Genomic DNA, 23,701 nt, shown 5'->3' on the forward strand with positions numbered 1-23,701 from the left:
ACCTTCTCCCCCCCACCCCCGCATCCCCTTTCGGTTCTGAAATGTGATTTGTCCTTTTCATATGTGTTCATTTTTTTAAATTGTATCCTTTGGTATATATGGTTGTGACTATTTTCTTCCACTATTTGATCTGAGGAAGTGGGTCTGGCCCACGAAAGCTCATCATCTAATAAACCATCTTATTAGTCTTTAAAGTGCTACATAGTCCTGTATTTTGCTTCTGTTATTTACAATGATATTCTGTTTTTGGCAAACTTCAGGCCAAATCCATTCCTTGTGTGACTGAGTTGACTTCCAAATTTAAATGAATCTTTTGATTCCAAGTGTCAGTTTTTCTGACTCAATACAAATGTAATAAAATGAAATGTAAACTCTTGAAATGCCCATCACCAAAAAGAAGTTCCTAACCCTTTGGTTGCTGTTACCAAAATAACATAAACAAAAGGCAAATGTATATAGTTCCCTCCTTAATTTACAGTGTTTCCTTCAGGAGAATCATTGGGTAATTTTTCGATGAAAAATTCTTGAAACATTAAATTTACCATTGTGTACAGAGCTGTCACAAGCCTATCAACTATTTAAGTCTCATTTTAAAGCTTCAAATATGAAATTTAAGTAGAGTATGGCTTAGTGTAGGTTCGCTGCTGGGAGGTGAATTTCTCCCTAGAAGATGTAGGGCTGAAGTGAGGAGAAGATGATGGAGAATTTTCACTGCTACTTAGGTATTGTGTGCAACATTTTCACATTTTAAAACAGTACACTAATAAGACTAGCTCTTGTGGGTTTTTTTGTTTTGTTTTGTGTCTTTCCATTGAATTTTAGCACCAGTATCTCCAGACAGTGGTTACTCATCAGCTCATGCAGAAGCCACCTACGAAGAAGACTGGGAGGTCTTTGATCCGTAAGTGTTAATGATTTTACTGAAATACTACTTTTATAATTTTGGGGCTTTGGATAAAAAAAACCTTGTATTTGAGCAAATACTTTGTCATGTTTAGCACTTTCTTGCTATGACGAGTTCTATTCGAAATTATAAGATGTATATTGTGGCGGTTCATGATAGGAATGTAATAATGTAGACGTTTAACCAATTATCTGATAAGCAAAAGCGTATAGGTTAATGCTGTAGACTACATACATTTCCCTCCTTCTGCCACCCTGCACCCTTCTGCCACCCTGCACTGCTGCCTCTGTATGAGAGGCAGGAGCATAGGGTGACAGGCAGCCAGTCCTTGAAGGCAGCTGGTTTTTCAACTGACTTTCCTCGCAGACCAGCTCCCACCTGTCACTTCACACAGAGTGGCAGAGGGAATCCTTAAGAGTGGGGCTGGAGTGCATTGGTTGCTAGCCCTGCCCCCAGGGACTATAAAATAGTCGACTAACCAATAAGAATTCATGACCATTGGGATTGGTCCTGCCTTGGGCAGGGGGCTGGACTTGATGGCCTTCTAAGGTCTCTTCCGGCTCTATGATTCTAGGTTACTCAACTATTCAATTAATCGATATTTAACATCCATAGTTCATGGCTTATATTCAGTTTAAATTTTTTATTTCTTACTCTTAATTACTTTCAATTACAGTATTTGACTTATTCCACTGTCAGAGTAATGTAACTGTATATATTCAACAAATTATCTTTCCTTTTTAGATATTATTTCATCAAACATGTTCCACCACTAACTGAAGAACAACTTAATAGGAAGCCAGCTCTTCCACTGAAAACAAGAAGCACACCAGAGTTCTCTTTAGTTTTAGACTTGGTAAGTATGTATATAGACATAAGGTAGTTGTGGGAGAAGAATTAATTTATGATCCACTTATTTTGCATGTTGGACACCCTGGGAACATGATGTCCCCATTATAAAAAAGAGACCTCATTAAATGTACTTGTTGATAGACAATAAAGTATTAAAATGTTTTTAAAAATTTAAATTAAAAATACACTGAATGCAAAGGAATAATTTGAGAAATGGTCATTGAATAACAAGAATGGAAAATTCATGGCATTTGTTGTGTGATTCAACATTTTTTTCCCTAAACATTTCAATTTTTTAAATCTTCATGAACCAAAGTTAGCTGACCCTCCATGGGACCTTCCCATAACAGTAGTAGAGAAAATCAATTATAGGATAAAATTCAGCATCACCTGTACTTGAGCAAATACTTATAAAAGATCAGGTCTCTGAGGCTATGTCCACACTATAGCCTTTTTTGCAAAAACATCTGCAAATGAGGCGAAGTGTGGAATATCGCCATGCCTCATTTGCATAATTAATGAGGCTACATTTTTGCGCAAGAGGCTTTTGCACAAAAAGGAGCCATCTACACAGCTCCTTTTTGCGCAAAAACCCCCTCTTGCGCAAGAGCCGGTTTCCTGGGGGAAAAAAGCGGAAGAATGGCTCTTGCGTAAGTGAGGGTTTTTGCACAAAAAGGAGCTGTGTAGATGGCTCCTTTTTACGCAAAAGCCTCTTGCGCAATAATGGAGCCTCATTAATTATGCAAATGAGGCACAGCGATATTCCATGCTTTGCCTCATTTGCATATGTTTTTGTACAAGAGGGGGCAGTTTAGACATAGCCCAAGTGAGATTCCCTTTTAAGTCCGAGGAATCTTTTCTCAGAAAAGAGTGTGCTTCTTTTTAGAATGATTTGTTTTCATTCTCTGTTGATCCATTTTATTGTATTTAAGCTATTGCTACTGGATAAGTCACTGGCTATTTATAGTTGTCATTTAATGAGCAAAGAAGTCTATTTTTTAAATGAAATGGGAAACAATAACTCTAGAAAGACTCATGGGATAACTAAAGTTAAGATGGACGTTATAAGCTCTGTTTTATCATGTGCTATGTAACCTATTCTACACAGGTCATATGCATTGGACACCCATTTTAGACTGATAGGAGTAAGCTTGTATTTAATAAGAGGAATTTATTGGGCCTGTAAAACCAAAATGTCTTTCTCTTGGGACTCTGTGTTGGTGCCAGAGTTACAAATGAAATTCTCACGGAATTGCAACATTAATGAATTGTATAATTCACTAATGGCTGTCTTTCAAGCCTTGGCAGTGTTACATGGAAAGCTAAATTGACCAGACTGAATTATAGAGTATGTTTTCCTTGCAAAAGAACATAAAGAGTCTTCTTTTCAACAATTCTGTCACAATAGATTCTTAATTTAGTATGATGTTTATGTTTTTATTTTTTCTAGGATGAAACATTAGTGCATTGTAGTCTAAACGAGTTAGAAGATGCTGCACTCACTTTTCCAGTGCTTTTCCAAGATGTCATTTACCAGGTAATTAGAACTATATATGAAACATTTAGCTTTTTGTTTAATAGATAAAGTTATTATTCTTATGTTGTCTGGTCAGGAGAGAGTTAAACGTTGACTGGCATCTAAACAGCCGTTTGAGTTATATGCTGCATATTTGAAATTCTGGGGCAGGTGGTCATGTATTAGAAGTATTGTGGAGTACTTTTTATTACTATAACACGGTAATGATGATTACTAGCAATGATGTCAACAATGATTAGTAAGAAAATGTAAATATTCTTTTTAGCAGCTGTATTGTATAGCAGCCTTTCTCCTTTTCAGCAGGTGGAGACAGGAACATTGAAAGTTCAGGCAGTATCATTCCCCCTGTAATAACTTGCCACAAACGTAACTTTCTTCCCTAAATGGGGAAACCAATCCATGTTGGTTGATCATTTTTTACTGTGAAAAAGGCTAATCTTCAAAACCTCAAGTTAACTAGCTTCTATCTAGCATACCTAGTCTTGCGTATCTTTTGTCAGTAACATTTTTACCTCTTCCACTCCAGCTAGATTCTAGGTGGTGATTACAATTACTTTTGATTGTCTTGTGGAACCTGCTAGTTGTTTTTCCTGCTTCAGGCAGTATGATTAGCTTTATATGTTTTACATTGACATACTATAGAGGAACAGGCATGGGAAAGAGGAGATCTGTTCCAGCAACTGCCAAAGATGCTGCACTGACCCAGGCTGTTGTTCTCAGGTCCTTTTGTGTGATGTACCTGGGAGTAGCAACAGCTTCCCCTCCATGTAGTTCGCACGATATTGGACCCCTCTGTAGTATCTTTGGAGAATGAGCCAGTCATCAGGCACCTTAAAAGGACACTTGTCCAGGTATTTTTCCTAATTTTAAAAATGTTTTTCTTCGTTGTTGCATATAAAACCCCTTGGAATTTTGAAACTAAAATAATTTTTAATGGGTTTCTTTAACTTGTCTCCTATTTGGTGACTGCCATTCTCAGTTTCCTCCTGGATGAGCTGGGAAGGAAGCTTCAAATTAATTCTTTGGGGGCAAATAAATTAAGCCTTTTTTTCCTCCCCTTTCTGAGGCTTTCAATATAATTTGAGTATTTCTGGCTATAACTATGCTCCTTTGGTGATGGTGTGTTTTACTAAGTGTAGCTGAGAGCCGGCTTAGGGTCTGATCAAAGGCATATTTAAGTAAATGGTGGAAAGGTTTCTATATCTGTATTAACATCATTGTACGTAAGCGTGCTCCTCTTTTTATCTAATCCGATGATGATGTGGCTTCATCTATTGTCCCGAGTTTAGAATTGTAGAGGAGCACTAGCGTCACAAGGTAGGCTTGGGAAGGGCAGCCTGTGCCTATATCACCTATGTTGTAGGATTCCTGGCCACCTATTTATTTTACTGCAGTGGCTGTAAACCAGACCTGACAACCCAGGCAACATTAATCTCTTGCTACTTGAGGGACAATAAGCAGGAGACTAAAAAGTAAAAAATGTAGTTATAATCTTAAAATAATGAACTGAGGCTGAGGGTAAAAAGAGAAATTTCCCATTCAGAAACAAACACTGAACAAACACTTGTTAATATTGCATACATTCTTAGCTTTGTATTATAGACATTAGCCAGCTATTTCATCTGGTTTTGAAAAGCGATTATTTCAGTTATCTATTTGGTCATCTCCTCTGCAATAGGCCATCTGAATTTCAGATCTCCAAACTCGCCCATAGCGTGTCATTTAAGCTTTCACTGGTGTTGTCTCCTCCTGCTGGCAAGGAGGAAGTAAATGTCTGAGCAAAAGTTGAAGACAAATTATTAGGTAAGAAAATATTGTTATGTGTTTATAAACTACAGTACGTTGTAGTTCATTGAAAACAATACCTGACATGGAAGACCAGTTTATGAAAATATTTTCTATTAGTCTCTGAACATCTAATACCTTCAGTTAGACTATTGAAGAAAAACTATGAAATTAATTATAAAAAACATGCTTAAATCTTGTTTTTAAGAGAGAGTAAAACTTAGTTCAGTACTTCTTTTCCTACACGGTTTCTCCATTATCTCATACCCAGTTGCACTAATAATTATGCAGAAGGAGATCTGATTTCTCTAACTAATTGAAAGCCAGGAAATGATACTTTTTCAGTAGTGGGAGGGTGGATGATCAAGCAGCTTATTTGAAGTATATTCCAAAACTGGCTATCAACAATGCTGCAGAAATGATAACCAATTTATATTGAATATCACAGTACATCTGTCTCTGGGAAACAAGAGTTAATGTTTAATTTTTTAGCAATATTGTATGAATTTATTTTATAATGTATTAGCACTTTGTGTCAGACTCTCCCTTTTGTTACTTGGTTAAGAGGTTTCTGCTGTAGCACCACCAATCTTAGTCAGTAAGTCATTTTGTTCCCTCCAGCATTCAGAGAATACCTTCCATCAACAAGCAGGCCTTACCCAGCCTAGAGATTTCTGTTCACTTAGTTCTTGGATTTAGCAATCTCTCTGATCTTCCTGTTTCAGCTACCTAAGCCAATAGTATCTGATCAAAAGACATTTCACATATTCTACCTCATTGTAGCCAAACATAACTGGGTTATTCAACTCATTACTCTGATAGGATGTGGCAGGGGGTATCTGAGAGTTTTCATTCCTCTTCTGGTCACTTGCTACCACACTGGCTTCTCTAAAAGAGCAACAAGCATCCCATGTATCATTTGTGATCTTTAATCTATGATAGGCACTAGGGATGTTAGAGTATAACCATTTAACCGATGCTTATCGGTTAATGGTGTGGGTTACACTCAACCAGGCAGTGAAGCCTCCTCCCTGGGAATCAGGTCTGCTATTTAAGCTTTATACTAAAGAGCCCACAGTGTGTAATTGCTAAGATTTTCAGTGGTTACATGGTTACCTGCTAAACTGACTTTTAACGTCCCTAGTAAGCACCCACAAAGAAAGCTACTATCATATTGGGAGCTCTTACCCTTGTGTGATAGACTGGGCCAGGTCTGGGGATCGCTGAGGGCGTCCAGTCAGAGTGAGTTGCCCAAAACCAGGGCTGCTTACAGCCCCAGCCTGGAGACCTTTCCCAAAACAGGTCACAAACCAGTCGCGCAGAACATAAGAATGGCCGTACTGGGTCGGACCAAAGATCCATCTAGCCCAGTAACCTGTCTGCTGACAGTGGCCAGGTGCCCTGGAGCAGGTGGACTGAAGACAATGATCAAGTGATTTGTCTCCTGCCATCCATCTCCAGCCTTTGACAAACAGAGGCCAGGGGCACCATTCCTACCCCCTGGCTGCTAATAGCCTTTTATGGACCTAACCTCCATGAATTTATCTAGCTTCTCTTTAAACTCTGTTATAGTCCTAGCCTTCACAGCCTCCTCTGGCAAGGAGTTCCACAGGTTGACTGTGTGCTGTGTGAAGAAGAACTTTCGCTTATTAGTTTTAAACCAGCAACCCATTAATTTCATTTGGTGTCCTCTAGTCCTTATATTATGGGAACTAATAAATAACTTTTCTTTATTCACCCTCTCCACACCACTCATGATTTTATATACAGTCGCTTCCCAAGTTACGAACAAGTTACGGACCAATGCTTGGTCCATAACTCGAAAAGTTCGTAACTCGGATCCCATAGAGTTACATGGCAACTGCTCTGTTCGTAAGCGCGGATCGCCGGTCGTAACTCAGATCCGCATTTACGGCTGCTTTGGTCATAAGTGTGGATGGTCGTAAGTGGAGGTGGTCATAACTCGGGGAGCAGCTGTACCTCTATCATATCCCCCCTCAGTTCCCTCTCAGTCTCCTCTTTTCCTGCCAATCCGCCAGCAGGAAGCCTCACGATCAAAGCCCCTCAGACACCCCAGCTCTCTCTCTGCCACAATCAGCCCCGGGCCTACCACACAGGTGAGGGGTTATAGGACCCAATCTTACCTACCCTGAATGGATCCTCCTGGTCCCAAAGAACCAGCCAGAGATTCCTGGTCAGTTTACAATTTGGATCTTACCCACAAGATCACGCTGGGCCAATCCTTTAGAATCTAAAATCTAAAGATTATTAATGAAAGAAAGAATAGGTTGAGAGTAAGGTTGTTAAGGAAAATACATTACATGCACCAATCACTAAGTTCTTGATGCAGGCTCTCAACAGAGAGGCTATAAACTTCAATCTTAAAAGTCTCTGGTGTACATCCTATGTCAGGATGGGCTAACAATCCTTCCTGGCTCTCTGTCCCTTGCAAGGCTGCATCTGGGATCAATAGCAGAATTGAAGACAAGATGGAGTCTGCCTCATGGCACTTTATATCCATTCCCGGTGTCTCCCAAGCTGGAGTGGGTCATATGGCCAAGTGACCTATCCTTGTGTTCCATGCCAGCAGCCATTAGATACTGATTGGTTTGCAGGTTTCCAGATGCATTCCTCAGGTGTGTATTGGGCACCTTGAGAGCCATTGTCCTTGAAGCAGTGATAATTAGCATAGTCATCAACTGAACAATCCTTCTTTACAACAGGCAGTGCAGGCCAATTTTAGCACAGAATCCATATTCATAACTCCACATACAAACATCACAGAAGTATATGAGTAGCACACATAGAATCAGTAGAACACAAGCTTTCATTTGACACCTCACATGGCCCCCTTTCTACAGACTTTGGGGCAAACACCTTCCCCGTGGGTGCAGCAGTGATCTGACTGCTCCCCTTAAAATCCAAAAACGTGACACCTTGATCTAATTGGACTTTTAGAACTATGTTTTTCTCACCTGGAGAGCCACAGTCAACTTAAGAACCTGCTGTTTGTTTATATGGTCTTTGGTCTCTTACAGTTGAGTAAGATGAGTCTAGTGGCAAATCCAGAGCTACTAAACTTCACTGACCTATAACACCTCAGTATTCCTTTAAGGACAGAGGAAGAAGATCCCTAGAGCATTGCAGCGCAATGAATATCTAATTTAATAGGAAATTGACAGATGTGTTACATGCTTCTTTTAATAAAATAGCATTTTACTGCTTATTTCTATTAAAATACAGATCAAGCTGTATATTTAGCTAGATTGCTGCTGCTTATCTATATTAAAAAGTATCCAGGATTATCATTCCATGTGTCATTTGGAAGCCTGCAGTGCCTCAGTAAGTGTGAAGCAAGGGAATAGCTACAAACATGTCTGAGAGTTCTTTTTGTTCAGAATATCACCAAGTTCAGTCATTACTGGGATTTGCTGTCTGTTACCATCCAGTTTTAAAGTTCTCAGCCATTTGACTTAATGAATTATGTGAAAGCCCAATCCATGACAGGAGTCTCAGACCGTTGTGATATCAGAGGTAACTGTGCCAATCACCACCCTTTAATGAAATGCACTGGTTTCATTGGCTGTCTGAGGGAGAGTGTACAGATGGTGGATTACTTGACTCAGTTGTCACATCCATGCAGCAGCACGGGCTTTCAGCTCTTGGTATTCACCATCATCTGGTAACTGGGTAACCAAACAGGTATTTCTGAGGGACATAAAAGAACAAGGGAAGAATAAGTAATTAGTTCAGCCGGCATGGTAAAGTCTTAAAGATTGTCAAGTTAATTATGTGATTTTTATTAACAACTGTATCAAAGGGTTTATTATATTACAGAGTATTTTATCTTCCTCTTCTTTATAATAATTCCATTGAAATTTAACTAAAATTGGTTTTTCTTACTAGTTTCCACCCCTCTTCTGGACAAACATTTTATTGTTTTTGAACTGCTGGCATTGCTCTTTTTAAAAGATAGTAATAATATTGGAAAAATTGTGGGGATGGGGTTGTGCATATGTTCCAAGATGGAGGTGGGATATACACAGTTACATGGATTAGCTATAGCAACAAACTACATGGCTGAAATTTTATCCTGTGATCATTAATGCCTCTATTTCTTGAAGAGAATTTAAAGTTTTACAAAACAAAATAAAAACAATGAATTATTTAAAGAAGATTAACTATCTAATGTAACCAGATCGTGTTTAATTTTTCCATTTTCTCTTGCCAATTATTGGATATCATTAATAAGCTATTTTAAAATATCTGTTTACTTTTCTCATGATTACTAGTTTTGAAGTTTGTGATTGATCATTTTTGTCTTTAAAATATAGAATACTCATTCTGAGTCACTTAAAAGCCCACTTTCTTGAGTTTGATAGCTCATCATTTGATTTAATTTTTTAGAAGAATTTGTTTCATGCTATATAGCAAATGAAATATATGCTGTTTTTTCGGAGTTATCCATTTGATGATATTTTCAAACACTTATAATTACTAATAATTTTGGTTTTCTCAACAAAACTAGATTGGCTAATAGTGTAAAGTCTGACATTTGGCTTAACAAATTTTAGTGTACGTTTTCAAAAATTCTCTGGTCTGTGGTTGGTGCTTTTAAATCATGGTTCAAGCTGAGGCGGTGCAGGGCACCAGGAACCCTATAAAGAATCCTAATTTCATTAACTGGCGTTCCCTCTCGAGGCCTCCAGGTAGTGCACACTGAAGGGAGAGTTCCACCACTCAACAAATTGCTTGCCTCTTCACCCAATGGGAGTGGAGTCACAGTGTTTAGTCAGCTAGTAACCCTAGTGGGCTAGTCAGGAGCAGAACCTGCATTTCCCTTTGGGATTGTCTCTCCCCCTGCTTCTATACACCAGACACAATCAAGTCCTATCTTACCTGTTACGATTGTGACTAACTCTACACCTTATTGCTTTGAGATCATGAGGCATTTCTAGGACCCCTTTACCATGAAGCCATACTTTTCTTGTGCAAGTAACAGACAGTATAGTATAGTTCTAATATACTTATACATTTTCATCTTTGTTTTGCCACTGACTTTCTGTGTGAGCTGGGGCAATTGAGGAAATTTCTTTGCCTAAGCTATGGAAAATAATGGAAAAATTAACATTAATCAAAACTATTTATTTCAAAAAATTATATGATGCACAAGAGTTGGGGGTGGGGCAAGGCAAGACACTATGTGTGCATGCACATGAAAGGGAAAGTAGGCAGTGAAGGAGGGTGGGAGGAATTTGATGTGTGAGAATGCAGGACAATGAAGCAACACAGATTGTGTTTGTTTTCCAGGGAGTTTGGGAGGCAGAGGAGAGGGAGAAACTTGGTTTGTATGAAAGAAAATGTATAAGAAAGTAGGGAGGAAGGGGACATTTGGGGTGTGTGCTCAGGGACCAAAGAAAAGGCGGATTTGTAGGATGGGGAAACTGAGCTGTATCTTCGAGTTGCTCTGCTATGCTCTGGTAAAACAAAGTGGCTATAAATGCAGTTTAACTGGCTAGTTAGTATGTTTTGGCTGCTGAGTGGCATAAAGGAACCACAACACTGGCCAAAAAAGTTAAAGTAAAAAAAAATTAAGGTTGATCCTTCATATCTTCAAACAATTGGAAATAATACATAAGAGGGGTTATGAAGATAGCGATATATAAAATCATGAGTGATGTGAAGAAAGTGAATAAGGAAAAGTTATTTACTTGTTCCCATAATATAAGAAGTAGGGGCCAACAAATGAAATTAATAGTCAGCAGGTTTAAAACAAATAAAAGAAAGTTCTTCTTCACACAGCGCACAGTCAGTGGAACTCCTTGCCTGAGGAGGTTGTGAAGGCTAGGACTATATCAGTGTTTAAAAGAGAACTAGATAAATTCATGGAAGTTAAGTCCATTAATGGCGATTAGCCAGGATGGATAAGGAATGGTGTCCCTAGTCTCTGTTTGTCACAGGGTGGAGATGGATGGCAGGAGAGAGATCGCTTGATCTTTACCTGTTCGGTTTACTTCCTCTGGGGCACCTGGCATTGACCACTGTCAGCAGACAGGATACTGGGCTGGATGGACCTTTGGTCTGACCTAGTATGGCTGTTCTTAATCTCTTTGGGTTATGAAATTTTAAATTAAAAACAAAGAAAATTATAGAGAAAAATATGTTAATATAGAGGTAAGGTTGAGTATAAGTATGAGTCTTTTAGGGTAAAATACATTATAGGGGTGTTGCAGTTACTTGGAATTCAACATTATAAGCCCAGAAAATTCAGAGAAGGTGTTAAATTTAAAAGAAATCCAAACAAATGAAGGCACTGAAATACAGTCAAGGTTTCTAGACAGCCTTAACTTTTCCGGTAGTGACACTATAGCAGGGCCGAGGGTGTGTTAAAATCCAATGCATGTTTAAAAATCAGTTTAATCTAATCCACATGGGTGGTTGGACATTAGGTAAAACTTCCTAAGTGTCAGGGTGGTTAAACACTGGAATAAATTGCCTAGGGAGGTGGTGGAAACTCCATCCCTGGAAATATTTAAGAGCAAGTTGGACAGACACCTGACAGGGATGATCTAGACCAGTGTTTCCCAATTTTATTTGGCCATAGAACCCCTTTAAACTTGAAAGAATTTTGCGGAACCCGTAATAACAGTCTAATATATGGAGCTGAAAAAGTAGACCACAAATAAGTAAGGATAATAATAAACAAATGCTAAACAAGGTCATGAAACCAACATTTAGTTTAATTGCACATATTTAAAAACAAAAATCACATAATATTAATTGTTTTTTAAACCATAAATTATCATTGTAATGGAACCGTTAGTTTCACTTCACGGAACCCTGGGGTTCCACAGAACACCATTTGGGAAACATTGATCTAGCTGGTCCTGCCGTGAGGGCAGGGGACTGGACTTGATGATCTCTCGAGGTCCCTTCCAGTTCTAGTGTTCTATGATTCTATGATACGTAGGGGGTAATGAGGGGCCATGTGCCCACCCCCTATGCAGAGGAGGAGGGGTATAGGGTCACATCACATTGTGCTCTGAGGCAACCTCTGGTCACACTTCCTGGGAAAGAGAGAGGACACAAAGTGCTGCTTGAGACCGAACTCCCAAGGGCACAATTTATGGGGGCCAAGGAGATCTGAAGCCCCTCCAGATGTTTGAACCCCTGGATTTCACACTTGAGGTCTGCTTGAAGTACGTGCCCTAGCTCTAAGGTATGTCTACACTGCCAAGTTTGGTTGACGAAACTTATGTTGACACCCAAACACCATCAAAACAAAAATTGCTAGTAGATGTTCACTCTTGCCCCCTCTGTTGACAGATCATGTCCATGCTGGGCGTATCATCATCAGCAGTGTGAACACAGCATTGTGGATATGTATCATTGGTCACTGAACATCTTGGGATTTCCTTCAAGTGCTTGGGAGCAGCATCATGAGTTGCTCTGTGAACTCTCTGTGCTTAGGAATGTCAAAACAGCACAGCGGCAACAGTCTGCCTGCTACTGTGTTTCTAGAACAGTAGCTGTCCACGGACTTGTTCTTTGTTCCTCAAAAGGCACAGCTCACTCAGCTCTCAGATACTTTCCAGAGTTTTGAAGGGAGAGAGGCTCATGTCTGCAGAGCAGCAGAAATCAAAACACTGAGCAGAGCCATCAGGGCAGGCATTGTGGGATACTGGCGGAAGCCAATTTTGTTGAAAAACGGTGTTTACACTGGCTCTTTCTTGACAATAAAGGGAGGGGGGAAAATGAAGTCTCTTGTAGAGGTGGAAGTCTTTTGTTGCCAAAAGTGGGCATTTTTCCTGATAAAAGTCGCATTATAATGTGTACACCCTCACTGATTTGTCACCAAAGGGCAGTTTTTGGCAACAAAATTTGATAGTGTAGACATGCCCAGTAGGCATCTGTTAACTGCAACAGAGATTGGGCTGCTCCCAGCTTTGCCTTGAGGGCAAGGAGTTTGTTTATAAACTGAGGGAGGCAGAATGATTAACATAACAAAAGGCTTGTCATTCACTAATTGAAGGATCATTAGATTATCATGAATAAACAGTGGAATGCTCCAGGGATCTGCATTTGAACCAGTTTGATTCAGCTTACTCATAAATGATCCTGGAAAAGAGGTAAACAGTGATATGGCAAAATACTCAAAATAGAACAAATAGTCGGTAGCACTTTAAAGACTAACAAAACATGTAGGCTACGTCTACACTACAAATTTTCTCAACAAAAAAGATGCTAATGAAGGACTCATTTGAATATTTTCTGCTAGTCTGTTTTTTTGCTAAAGTTTTTGCACAAAAACAAGCAGTGTGGACGTTTCCTTTTTGCACAAAAACCCCTTTTACCGCAAGATCCTTAAGCCTCAAAAAAGGAGATTTACCGATCTTGCAGAGAAAGGGGTTTTTGCACAAAAAGAAAATGTTCTCACTGCTTGTCTTTGCGCAAAAACCTTAGCGAAAAAACGGATCGGCAGAAAATATGCAAATGAGATGGCAACTTGTGCAAATGAGCATACTTTTAGGCAAGAAACCTCGTAGTGTAGACATAGACGTAGATGGTATCATGAGCTTTTGTGGGCAGAACCCACTTCTTCAGATGATTGGAGTGTTGGATGTCCAGAACCAAAAATAAATAAGGGAAGGGGGGAGGGGTGGAAGAAGGAAAAAAATTGGAGAGGAGTGGGGAGAGGCAGTGGATAGATAAATGTCAAAGGGAAAGCCAAGCCAGTATATAATAGGAAAAACTGAAAATCAACAAATAGTCTATTAGCACCTGAAGACTAGATAGTTAAGAGGCAGATAAGAACCATTAGTTTGCAATGTAAGGAAGAGTATTAACACTAGATTCTACACAGACATAAAGAACCATTGGCACCTTCATTGTTTGGTGGTTGATAATGTCCCAGCCATCCGATACCGCGATTTAGACTATTAGTATGAGAATTAAACTTGTGAATGAAGTGGAGTTCCAAACCTTCTCTGTGTATTTGGCTTGTGGAATTGGTCTGTACCAAAACAGCAATTTGGAGATCCCCTTATGAGTGTCCAGGGAGCTTAAAGTGTTCATCAGTGGGTTTCTGTACATTCCCTTCTGAGATACCAGATTTGTGTCCATTGATTCTTTCCAGTGGGAAATGTTCAGTGTGCCCAATATATATATTGCAGTGGGGTATTGCTGGCATTTGATGGCACAGACCACAATACTGGATGTACAGTTAAATGAGCCTCTGATTTGGTGGTGGTTGTGGTTGGGTCCAGTGATGAATTTGCTTGTATAGATATGTGGGCAGAGTTGGCACTGGGGCTGATTGCAGGGCTGGGTTCCTGGATGTTTATGATGTAGTTGTGTAGCATGGTTACTGGAAAGAATTTGTTTCAGGTTGGGGAAGTTGTCTATGAGCGAGAATAGGCCTTTTCCCCAAAGTCTCTGAGAGTGAGGGATCATTTTCCAAGAAAAGTTGTAAATTGTAGATAATGCGTTGCGAGGGGTTTAAGTTGTGGACTGTAGGTAGTGACAAGTTGAATTCTGTTGTTTTCTCTTTTGGGTGTGTCTTGAAGTGCCATAAATTAGCGAATATAACACGTGTCCAAGTATAACACTCACTCGTGTATTACCCTCAGTTTTTCCTTTATGTGTAAAAAATATATTAGAATACCCGTAGATGTACATAATCCGCAGACTTCTGCCGCCTTCATACAAGAATCTGGTGGTCTTTGATGTGGTTGCCACTTGCCAGCTATAAAGTTTGAAGATTACGATGTCATGCAGCCCAATAATACAGGGTCTTGTTATACCGCTAAGGCCACTGAGCTATAAAAATCAATTAGCAGTATTCTATTACCAGTATACAAGACCTACACCAACCACAGTGTTTTAAAACTTTTTCAGTTTATAACAAATGTTGTCCAAGAAAATATTTTAAAGATGCCTAAGCGCAAATCATATACAGCTGATTTTAAACTGTTGTTACATATGCAAAAGAAAATGGTAATAGAGCAGCAGGCAGAAAATTTTCCATTATTGAAAAGTCTGTTCGTGAGCGGAGAAAAGAAGTGGAGATTGAGAAATTAAATCCTCACAAAAGAGTGCGCCGAGGAAAGAAAGCCAAGTGACCAAATTTAGAAGAAAACCTGGCAAAGTAAACACAACAACATTGCCGCTCTTATTAAATTATTATTAAATCAACGATGCTGATTTTCTGATGTTGATCTTGTCGTCTTGTAATATGAGTAAAAACCACATAGCATAAGACGCAGACATAAATACCCCCCGGAGGGGGGAGGGGGCGTGGTAGGTAAAAACATGGACAACCCGCGGGCTATATTTGCTAATTTATGGTAGTTCATGTCTGGATACTTTTTTGGCCCTGTCCTTCTGTTTTTTCACTTCTCCAGCTGGGTATTTCAGTTTTAGGAATGCTCTATATAGATCCCATAGGTGTTTGTCTCTGTCTGTGGGATTGGAGCAAATTCGGTTGTATCTTAGGGGCTTGTCTGTATACAATAGATTGAGAAATGTATCTGGGATGGAAGCTGGAGGCATGAAGGTAAGTGTAGTGGTCAATAGGTTTCCGATATAGAGTGGTGGAAATGTGTCCATTATATAATTGTACTGTGGTATCAAGAAAGTGAATTTCTCATGTGGACTGATTCGGGGTGAGGTTGATGGTGGGGTGGAAGTTGTTGAAATCCTTGTGAAATAGTTAAGTCCAAAGCTGACTGAAAAGAGTTACAAAGAGATCTCACAAACTTTGATGATTGAGCAACACAAGGACAAATGGAACTCAGTACTGATCATGCAAAATAAAGCACAGCGGAAAATATAATCCCCACTATACATACAAAATTGATGGTTTGCTACACAAAAAAGAGATCTTAGAATCATTGTGGATAGTTCCCTGAAAACATGTGCTCAATGTGCAGTGGCAATCTACAAAGTTACCAGCATATTGAGAATCACTAGGAAAGGAATAGATAATACGAGAGAAAATATCATATTGTCTCTCTTTAAAGTTATGGTATGCCCATATCTTGAGTATTGTGTATAGATCTGGTCTCCCCATCTAAAAAGATATTTGTTGGATTTGGAAAAGGCACCATAAAGGGCAACACAACAAATGATTTAGGGGTAAGGAATAGCATCCATATGAGAGAAGATTCACAAAACTAGGAATTTTCATCTTGGAAAAGAAATCACAAAAATGGAGGGGGAGGGGTGTACATTTGAGGTTTAAAAAAATAATGAATGACGTGGAAAAATGGAATAGAGAATGTTATTTCCTCCTTCACAAACATAATACAAGGCACTCACCCAATGCAATTTATAGAAGAAATTATTTCTTCACGATCAGTCTGTAGAATTCTTTGCTGGGAATGGTGGAAAGGCCCAAACTGTAACAGGGGTTAGGATGTAGGAGGGAGGGTGTGCACTCCTCCTGCCAGCGCTGGCCTTCTGGCCTTGTTAGTCCTGGGCCACCTCGTCTGGGGGAAGAGGTGGGGTGGGACGGGCAGAACAAGGTTGAGGAAGGGGTGAAGCAAGAGTGAGAAGAGGCAGGACTTGGGGTGGAGGGAGATTGTTCCAGCCCTTCCCCAGGCTGGGGGGGGCCACATAGGGGTGCCTCCCCTAACTCTCCCCCTCACCAGTTGTCTCTGCTAATCTGAGACCACAAACGCTAGAATGCTGTAATCCTATAGGCAACTGTTGATCTACTGGATCGTGATGTCTGTATAAAAGGTCTATTCAGGTGCCTGATGAATTTTCTTATGCCTGACAAGTCCAATTTGGGATTGACACAGCTTGTTACAGGTTTCACAGATCTGTGTGTTATTTGAATTGGAGCCCAAGATTACTGTCTCTTACTTGCACAATAAAGTATGGCCTCTTCTTTCTTGGATTTGCTTTCATCCTCTGGATTGAAGCCATTTCATGTTGAGCTGCACTTAGTGTGGGATGTTCCCTTCAGATGGATGGGTTTCTGTGCATGCCTCCTGAAAATTTTTGCATTGGTGTTCAATGACATCTAATTTTTACCCATGTTGTGATAGTGCCATAAAGGGCAACCCCGCTTCCTAGAGTTATCTTGAATCTCAGTGTACAAAAAGTTCTTAGGGATATGTTCTCCCATTCTCCTGATACAACTGAGCTACTGCAACCTCCTCTTCTTGATTGATACAGGTTGAACCTCTGTGGTCCGGGACACTCTGGTCTGGCAGATAATGCTGGACCGGAGAGCCCCAGTGGCAGAGGTTGCTGGTGGCTGAGAGTGGAGCTGACCAGAGGGGCAAGCTGGGCAGCGGAGCCTATGGGACCACTAGAGCTTGCAAGGCAGCAAAGCCAGGGGGGCTGCCAGAGCTCATGGGGCAGCAAAGCTGGTAGGGCAACGGGAGCTCACAGGGATGTAGAGCCTGCAAAGCTGCCGCAGCTGGGAAGCCAGGGGCAGTGGTGCCAGGTGGTTTGGGAGTGGAGCCCACTGGGTGCCATTGTCCAGGACGAGCGAGTCATGTCCTGAGGGTGCTGGACCCGGGAGGTCCAACCTGTGGTAGTTTCTAAGTGTCCCTGTCTGGTGTGCTCTAGCACCTCTGTGTTTGGTGGTTTGTCTTCCCACTCTATTTTCAGGATCTTTTCCAGGCATTTCATGTGGAAGCTGTTCAGTCTTCTAATGTAGCAGATGTAGTTCTGAACCAGTAAGCACAGATGACAGCACACAAGTCTCGTAGGTTTGCATCTTCACCTTAGGCGATAGGTTGCTGTTATTCTGAGCAAGGCCTGGGGCTTGTGGGCTAGGCAGTCATTTTCTATTTTGTAGTTGTGCAACTGGGTATTCCTTCCCAACTGCAGTGCGTTGCATTTGTCCTGGTTTATTAAGATCATTTTGAATTCTAAAAACACTTGCAACTCCTCTCAGATTTGTAAATTCTTCTGTAAATTTAGAACATAAGAACATAGGAATGGCCATACTGGGTCATAACAAAGGTCCATCTAGCCTAGCAGCCAGTGCCAGGTGCCCCAGAGGGAATGAATAGAACAGGTAATTATCAAGTAGTCCACTCTGTTGCCCATTCCCAGCTTCTGACAGAACGTAGAGACACCATTCCTGCCCATCCTGACCAATAGCCATTGATGGACCTAACCTCCATGAATTTATCGAGTGTTTTTTCTTTTTTTGGACCCTGTTAAAGTCCTGGTCTTCACCACATCTTCTGGCAAAGAGTTCTGCAGGTTGTGTGAAGAAATATTTCCTTTTTGTTTTAAACCTGCTACCTGTTAATTTCATTGGATACCCCCCAATTCTTGTGTTATGGGAACAAGTAAATAACTTTTCCTCATTTACTTTCACCACACCATTTTATAGACCGTTATCATATTCCCCTTAGTCATCTCTTTTATCTTCTATATATTTGAGAGTTTGTCTGTGAGCAAGTGAGTCTGTCCGTCCATCTGTTTGTTCAAGAACTCCTTCTAAACAGTAAGAGCTAGAACCACCGAGTTCGGTATGCAACTTCCTTTTCTCATAACTCAAAGCAAGGTAAAGATTTGCTTGTGCCAGGACAATGGGATGTCCCTGTAGTGCAATTGTTTTCCATCACACAGAAAGGCTGCTATCAGGAACAGTTATACTGTGTAATGACCACAGTGGACCACAGTGAGGTTCCCCCATGGCCAGCTTTGGGGAGCCGCCATCTGGGCAACAAAGTCCTTGCCTGGGCAGCACGGCCCCTGGTGCAGCCAGCCCCAGGGAACTGCTGCCCCAGGAAGCACTGCCCCCGCTGTGGCCAGCCCCGGGGGCCTCTCCTGCACCCCCTCCCTCACACCCATTCCCCTGCCCCCAAACCCTGACTGCTGCACTCTCCACACCTTCAGCCCTGAAGGACCCAAGCAATGCCAGGTAAGTCTTCTAGTAAGCTTGTACATCTGCTCTTTATGCCACTATCCAAATAATTGATGAAGATAGAATTGGACTCCAGACAGAATCACATGGGACCCCACTTAATAGGCCCAGCCACCTTGACTCTGAGCCATTGAGTATGGCTTTCCAACCAGTTGTGCACCTATCTTTATAATAGATTCAGCTAATATTTCCCTTGTTAGCCTATAAGAAGATGTTGAAGTCTCCTTCACCACTGAGTCCTGTGCTTTGGATGGTGATGTTAGCTATTTATTTTAAAAAGCCATAACAACCTCTTCTTTTTGGTTAGATGGTCTGTAGTAGACCTGTGCCATGACATGAATTCAAGTTGTTCTTCAAGTATATGCCTCTTTGTGTGCTCTAACATAGGATGTTCCTGTGCCTTTTTGCACTCACTTGGAGATTTTGGGAAGCAGTGTTCATGAGTCCACACCTGCACACCATGCTCTAGTGCTAAGCTAAATACATGGAGGTGCAAACCTACCGCCACTCCAATTCCTTCTGCATAATTTTGTTCAAGATGCATCTAAGCAATGTCTGCTCTTAGATTTAGTTTCCTTGCTATTGCTTTGTATTTTGTTTTAATCTGTTTTTTTCCAATGTTAATATTTTAGCACATTTATGCTTTTTTTGGGGGTGGGAAAGTTCCCACATATGATCCCTTTGGCACGGGGTCTTCACTTTCAGCATTTGCACCTTGTTTCCTTTTCCTCCCTGGGTTATTTCCAAGATCCCAGGCTTTAAAATCTTCAAGACCTGCCAGAGGTCTTTCCCCCTCAGTGACAGGCTTTCAAGTATGAGTGCTGCCTTGGAGAGTCCTGCGTCCTAAGTGCAAAGTCTGCATTGGATTCAAAAGCAGATCTTCCAGGCTGAGGGAAGACAGGCTGAAGCACTTCTTGTAGCATGAGACCCCAGGGGCTGAATTCCCTCCCTTCCCAGCCCAGTATACTGGCTACAGTGTACCAGTACCTCCAGTCTTGTCAAGTGAGGACCATGGTTCAGCTTCACAAGTGGAACATTTCAAGAGGAAGAGCCCCCACTCTCTGGAGAAAGTCCAAAAGAAGAGTTTGTTTCCATGTCTCCACCCAGTCTGTCCTCATCCCTTTTCGGGGACTGCTCTCATGAGGTACTGCTCATTGAGCAGGTCAGCTTTCTACTGGCATTAGAAGTGGTGGGGGACAGTTCTGCTGGAATACTGGGGTCACAGCTTCTGCGCTTGGTAGTTCTGGTACTCAAATCGGAGGGAGAGATGAATTGATCCTCGACTTTGTGGCCTTAACAATTATTAGATATGAGATTCCAAATGATTGCTCTTTTGACTGTCATTCATGCGTTCTCAGAAGGACTGGTTTTCTGCTCTGGGCGGGTATGCTCCTGCTTCCATTTGGCAATTCTGCTGAGCCATAGGAAATACCTTTGCTTTGTAGTGTGAGTGTGCCATTTTCAGTACGTCGGCCTGCCATTCACCTTCTTTTCCACACCCTGTGTTTTCATCAAGTGCATGGTCATGCTTACTGTCACAGGAGAAGGGGAATCCACATCCTCCCATCACTGAGTGACTGGTTGCTGAGGGGAAGATTCAGAGAGAACGGTCTTATGTCAGCACCACATCTGTGCCTCTTTCTAAACACCAGAAAGTTGATGTTGGCACCCACTCAAAAAATCGAGTTCACTGGAGCCTTGTTCAAATTGACAAGAGCAAGAGCATTTTTACCAATTGACCGCTTTCAGGCAGTTCAACATCTCTGCCTCAGTCTGTAATCTCAGGCTGCCACAACAGTCTGGATATGTCTGAGCTTGGTGGGCCACATGTTCACTTGCATGCAGGTGGTTCAGTTTGTAAGGAAGTGCCTCTGCCTCCTTCAAATGTGGCTCAACATGTTCTGTCACCTCAACCTTCATTCACTGGCCAGGCTGGTTCATCTTTCTCCACTGGTCCTAGACTTCTTACAGTGGTGGACATGTCCATAGAATATTTGCCTGGGAATTCTCTTCACTTGGCTCTCACCAACCAAGTCGGTGTTTACAAATACTTCTCTGTTTGGTTGGGGTGCACAGCAGGACTCCTCGACGTGCTCGCTCCATATCGAAGCCATCCATAATGCATGCCATGCCTTCTCGGATTGTATCAAACACTCAGTGGTTCATATGCTCACCAGTGTATCAGGTAAACAAAAGGGGGAATCAGTCTTGAGGTCCTTGATTGACTCTAGGCAGAATCTGGCCCAGATCTCACAAGAAAGGGCCCTCCTCCACTGTAACATTCCAGTTGATGACCTCAAACTAATGGCTACTTTGACAATGTGATCATGTTACATGAAAACTCTCTCCTCCAGCTATTTGGGGGTCATCTTCATAGTGCTGACTTCATGGATGACCCAGCCCTGGATCACGCACAGAAAAAAATTAGCAGGCGCTTAGCGTCCAGCTTCACCTTCTTCCCCCAGTGCTTCCTGTCTCCCTTGGTCCTGTCAATCAACTCCTCCCCATCCTTTCCTGTGCCTCTCATCCACTACAGTCAGCTATTTCAGAGTGTGCAGGCGGTATCGGGGGAGGTGTGGTGACATGGCACTGTCAGGAGTGGGGCTTTGAGGAAGGGGTGGAGTTGAGTCAGGGCTTGGGGCAGAGCAGTGGTGGAGGCTTGCAGAAAGGGGGCGGGAGCCAAATGGGGGTTGAGCACCCCCATGGCCCAGTAAGAGGCAATGCCTGTGTCTCCTATTTTCAACCTGCCTGGGAGCTCATTCAATCAGGTGGATGTTGGAGGTGGTTTCAACATGGTATTCCATAAAATTCCATTTCATCCCTCCCAATCCCTCTTCAGGGACCCTTCTCAAAGGGGTCTCCTGAGGTAGAAGGTCCCATCTTTCCTGCTCCTGAGGTGATTGAGCCACTTTCCCTAGAATTGATGGGAAGAGTTTCTGTTCCAGGAACTTCCTGGCCCCCAAGAAGGTAGGTTGGAGACTGACCCTGGATCTCAGGATTCTGAATGCCTTCATTCTTTTGTAGCAGCTCAAGATGCTGTCCCTAATCACAGTAATTTCAGCCTTAGTTCCTGGGGCTGATCTGTTGATTTCAGCCTGCAGGATGTGTACTTGTAGCTATGCACTAGTCCCACAAATGCTTCCTGTGATTCATCATTAGCACAGATCACTACCGGAACCATACTCTTTACTTTGGCCTTCAACCAACCCAAGGGTCTTTACAGAAAGTCCTCTCTGCAAGCATAGCTTATGTGCACCAAAGGGGAATAACTGTCTTTCACTGCTTGGACAATTGGCTTCCCAAGGGTTGCTCAGTCTCTAAAGTCTGGTCAAAAACCAAAAGGTCTTTGCCCTTTTTCATTTCCAGGGCCTTTGCTTGAACCAAGACAAATCCACCCTAACACCAGCATAGGGAATAGACTTTATCAGAGCCACTTTAGACTCCTCAACTGTCAGAATCTACTACCTGCAGACAGGTTCACCATGATGGCCAGTCAGATCAGTATACTGTGTCCATCTGCCTTCAGTGTCTAGGAGACATGTCAGCCTGCACATTTATAGTGCCCCATGTACAGCTATACCTCCTTTGTCTTTATACATGGCTCAGGACTGTTTACTTTTTTAACAGACATGGCTTCTCCTAGCAAGTAACTCTGCCTCCAAGACTACTTGACTCTCTCAGCTCATGGAAGCATCCTTGCAAGATTTGCCTGAGTTCCCTTTTCACTCCTGCCTCCATTAGGGTCATCACTATGGACTTCTCTCAGCTAGGCTTGGGCTGCCCACCTCCAGATCTCAACAATCCAGAACTAATGGACACCCCTCCCACCCCACCTCCTCACCATGAGGCAACCCCATATTACTGTAAATGTAGATGTAGCCATAGTTGTCACTGGTGCACTTAATGGAATAGTTCTTAATTCTGATGGGTAGAAAGGTGTGGTGTTAGGTGTCATGGTATCTTTAAATGCTCTGGCCTCAGATCCTAACCATCAAGCCTTTTCTCCTTAATAGAAATATATCATTTCTAAAGGTGCAGTCAGCTTCTTAAGGTCTCAGTTATAAAATTTTCGTGGCTGTAAGCTGAGTTATTGGCCAATACTTCAGATGTGCCTAACACAAAGGAAACCATTTGCAGTTGAGCATTCATAGCTTCCATGCTTGTATTGGTGTAATTTGTGTACAATGGCCAGTTAAGAAGAAGAAACTTCAACTAAATATTTGTCAAAATAAATAATCTGAACATGTATTTCTAATTCAGCCTTTGCTGTTTCATATATCCTTCAAAAATGTAAAATACAGGGATTTTGTATATATCTGTGATCTATGGATGATAAATCTGGGGCATTCAGAGTTAAGTTTAAAATTAAGAAAAATTCATTGATACTTAGGTATGGAATTGCACTTAGGAAACTGAAAAAAAGGAGTAGTTATTTACTTGTTGTCATAATCAGGTGTGCTGACCAGCACCCGGTGACTAATGGGTTAACTAATGTTTCCTGTACTTAGCCAAATATCGGGTGATCAGCCAATAACAATACAGGTAGGAAATATCAAACTAGAAAAAAGGAGTTTTTCTCTTTGTTTGAGATTCAGAGCAGTTTCTTCCAAGTACTGAGGGAGATGGGAGACGCTTCTCTCTCCAAGAACGGACTTCTTGAAATATGTAAGTAGGGAAAAGTTTAGATAGTCTGTCATGATTTGTTGTTTTCCTTGTTTGGGGATTT

At 41.5% G+C, this 23,701-nt stretch overlaps 1 protein-coding gene across 1 annotated transcript in view; it reads left to right on the top strand.

Moving 5' to 3' along the window:
• CTDSPL2 (CTD small phosphatase like 2) overlaps window positions 1–23,701 on the top strand; it is a 100,392-nt gene that overhangs the window by 56,124 nt on the left and 20,567 nt on the right. The window contains exons 6-8 of the mRNA XM_075896797.1: window positions 823–901; window positions 1,649–1,760; window positions 3,207–3,293. Of these exons, the coding sequence (XP_075752912.1) occupies window positions 823–901; window positions 1,649–1,760; window positions 3,207–3,293 (278 nt within the window). The remainder of the gene's footprint in view (window positions 1–822; window positions 902–1,648; window positions 1,761–3,206; window positions 3,294–23,701) is intronic.

Source organism: Pelodiscus sinensis, chromosome 14, assembly GCF_049634645.1.
Source record: "Pelodiscus sinensis isolate JC-2024 chromosome 14, ASM4963464v1, whole genome shotgun sequence".
Lineage (NCBI taxonomy): Eukaryota > Metazoa > Chordata > Testudines > Trionychidae > Pelodiscus > Pelodiscus sinensis.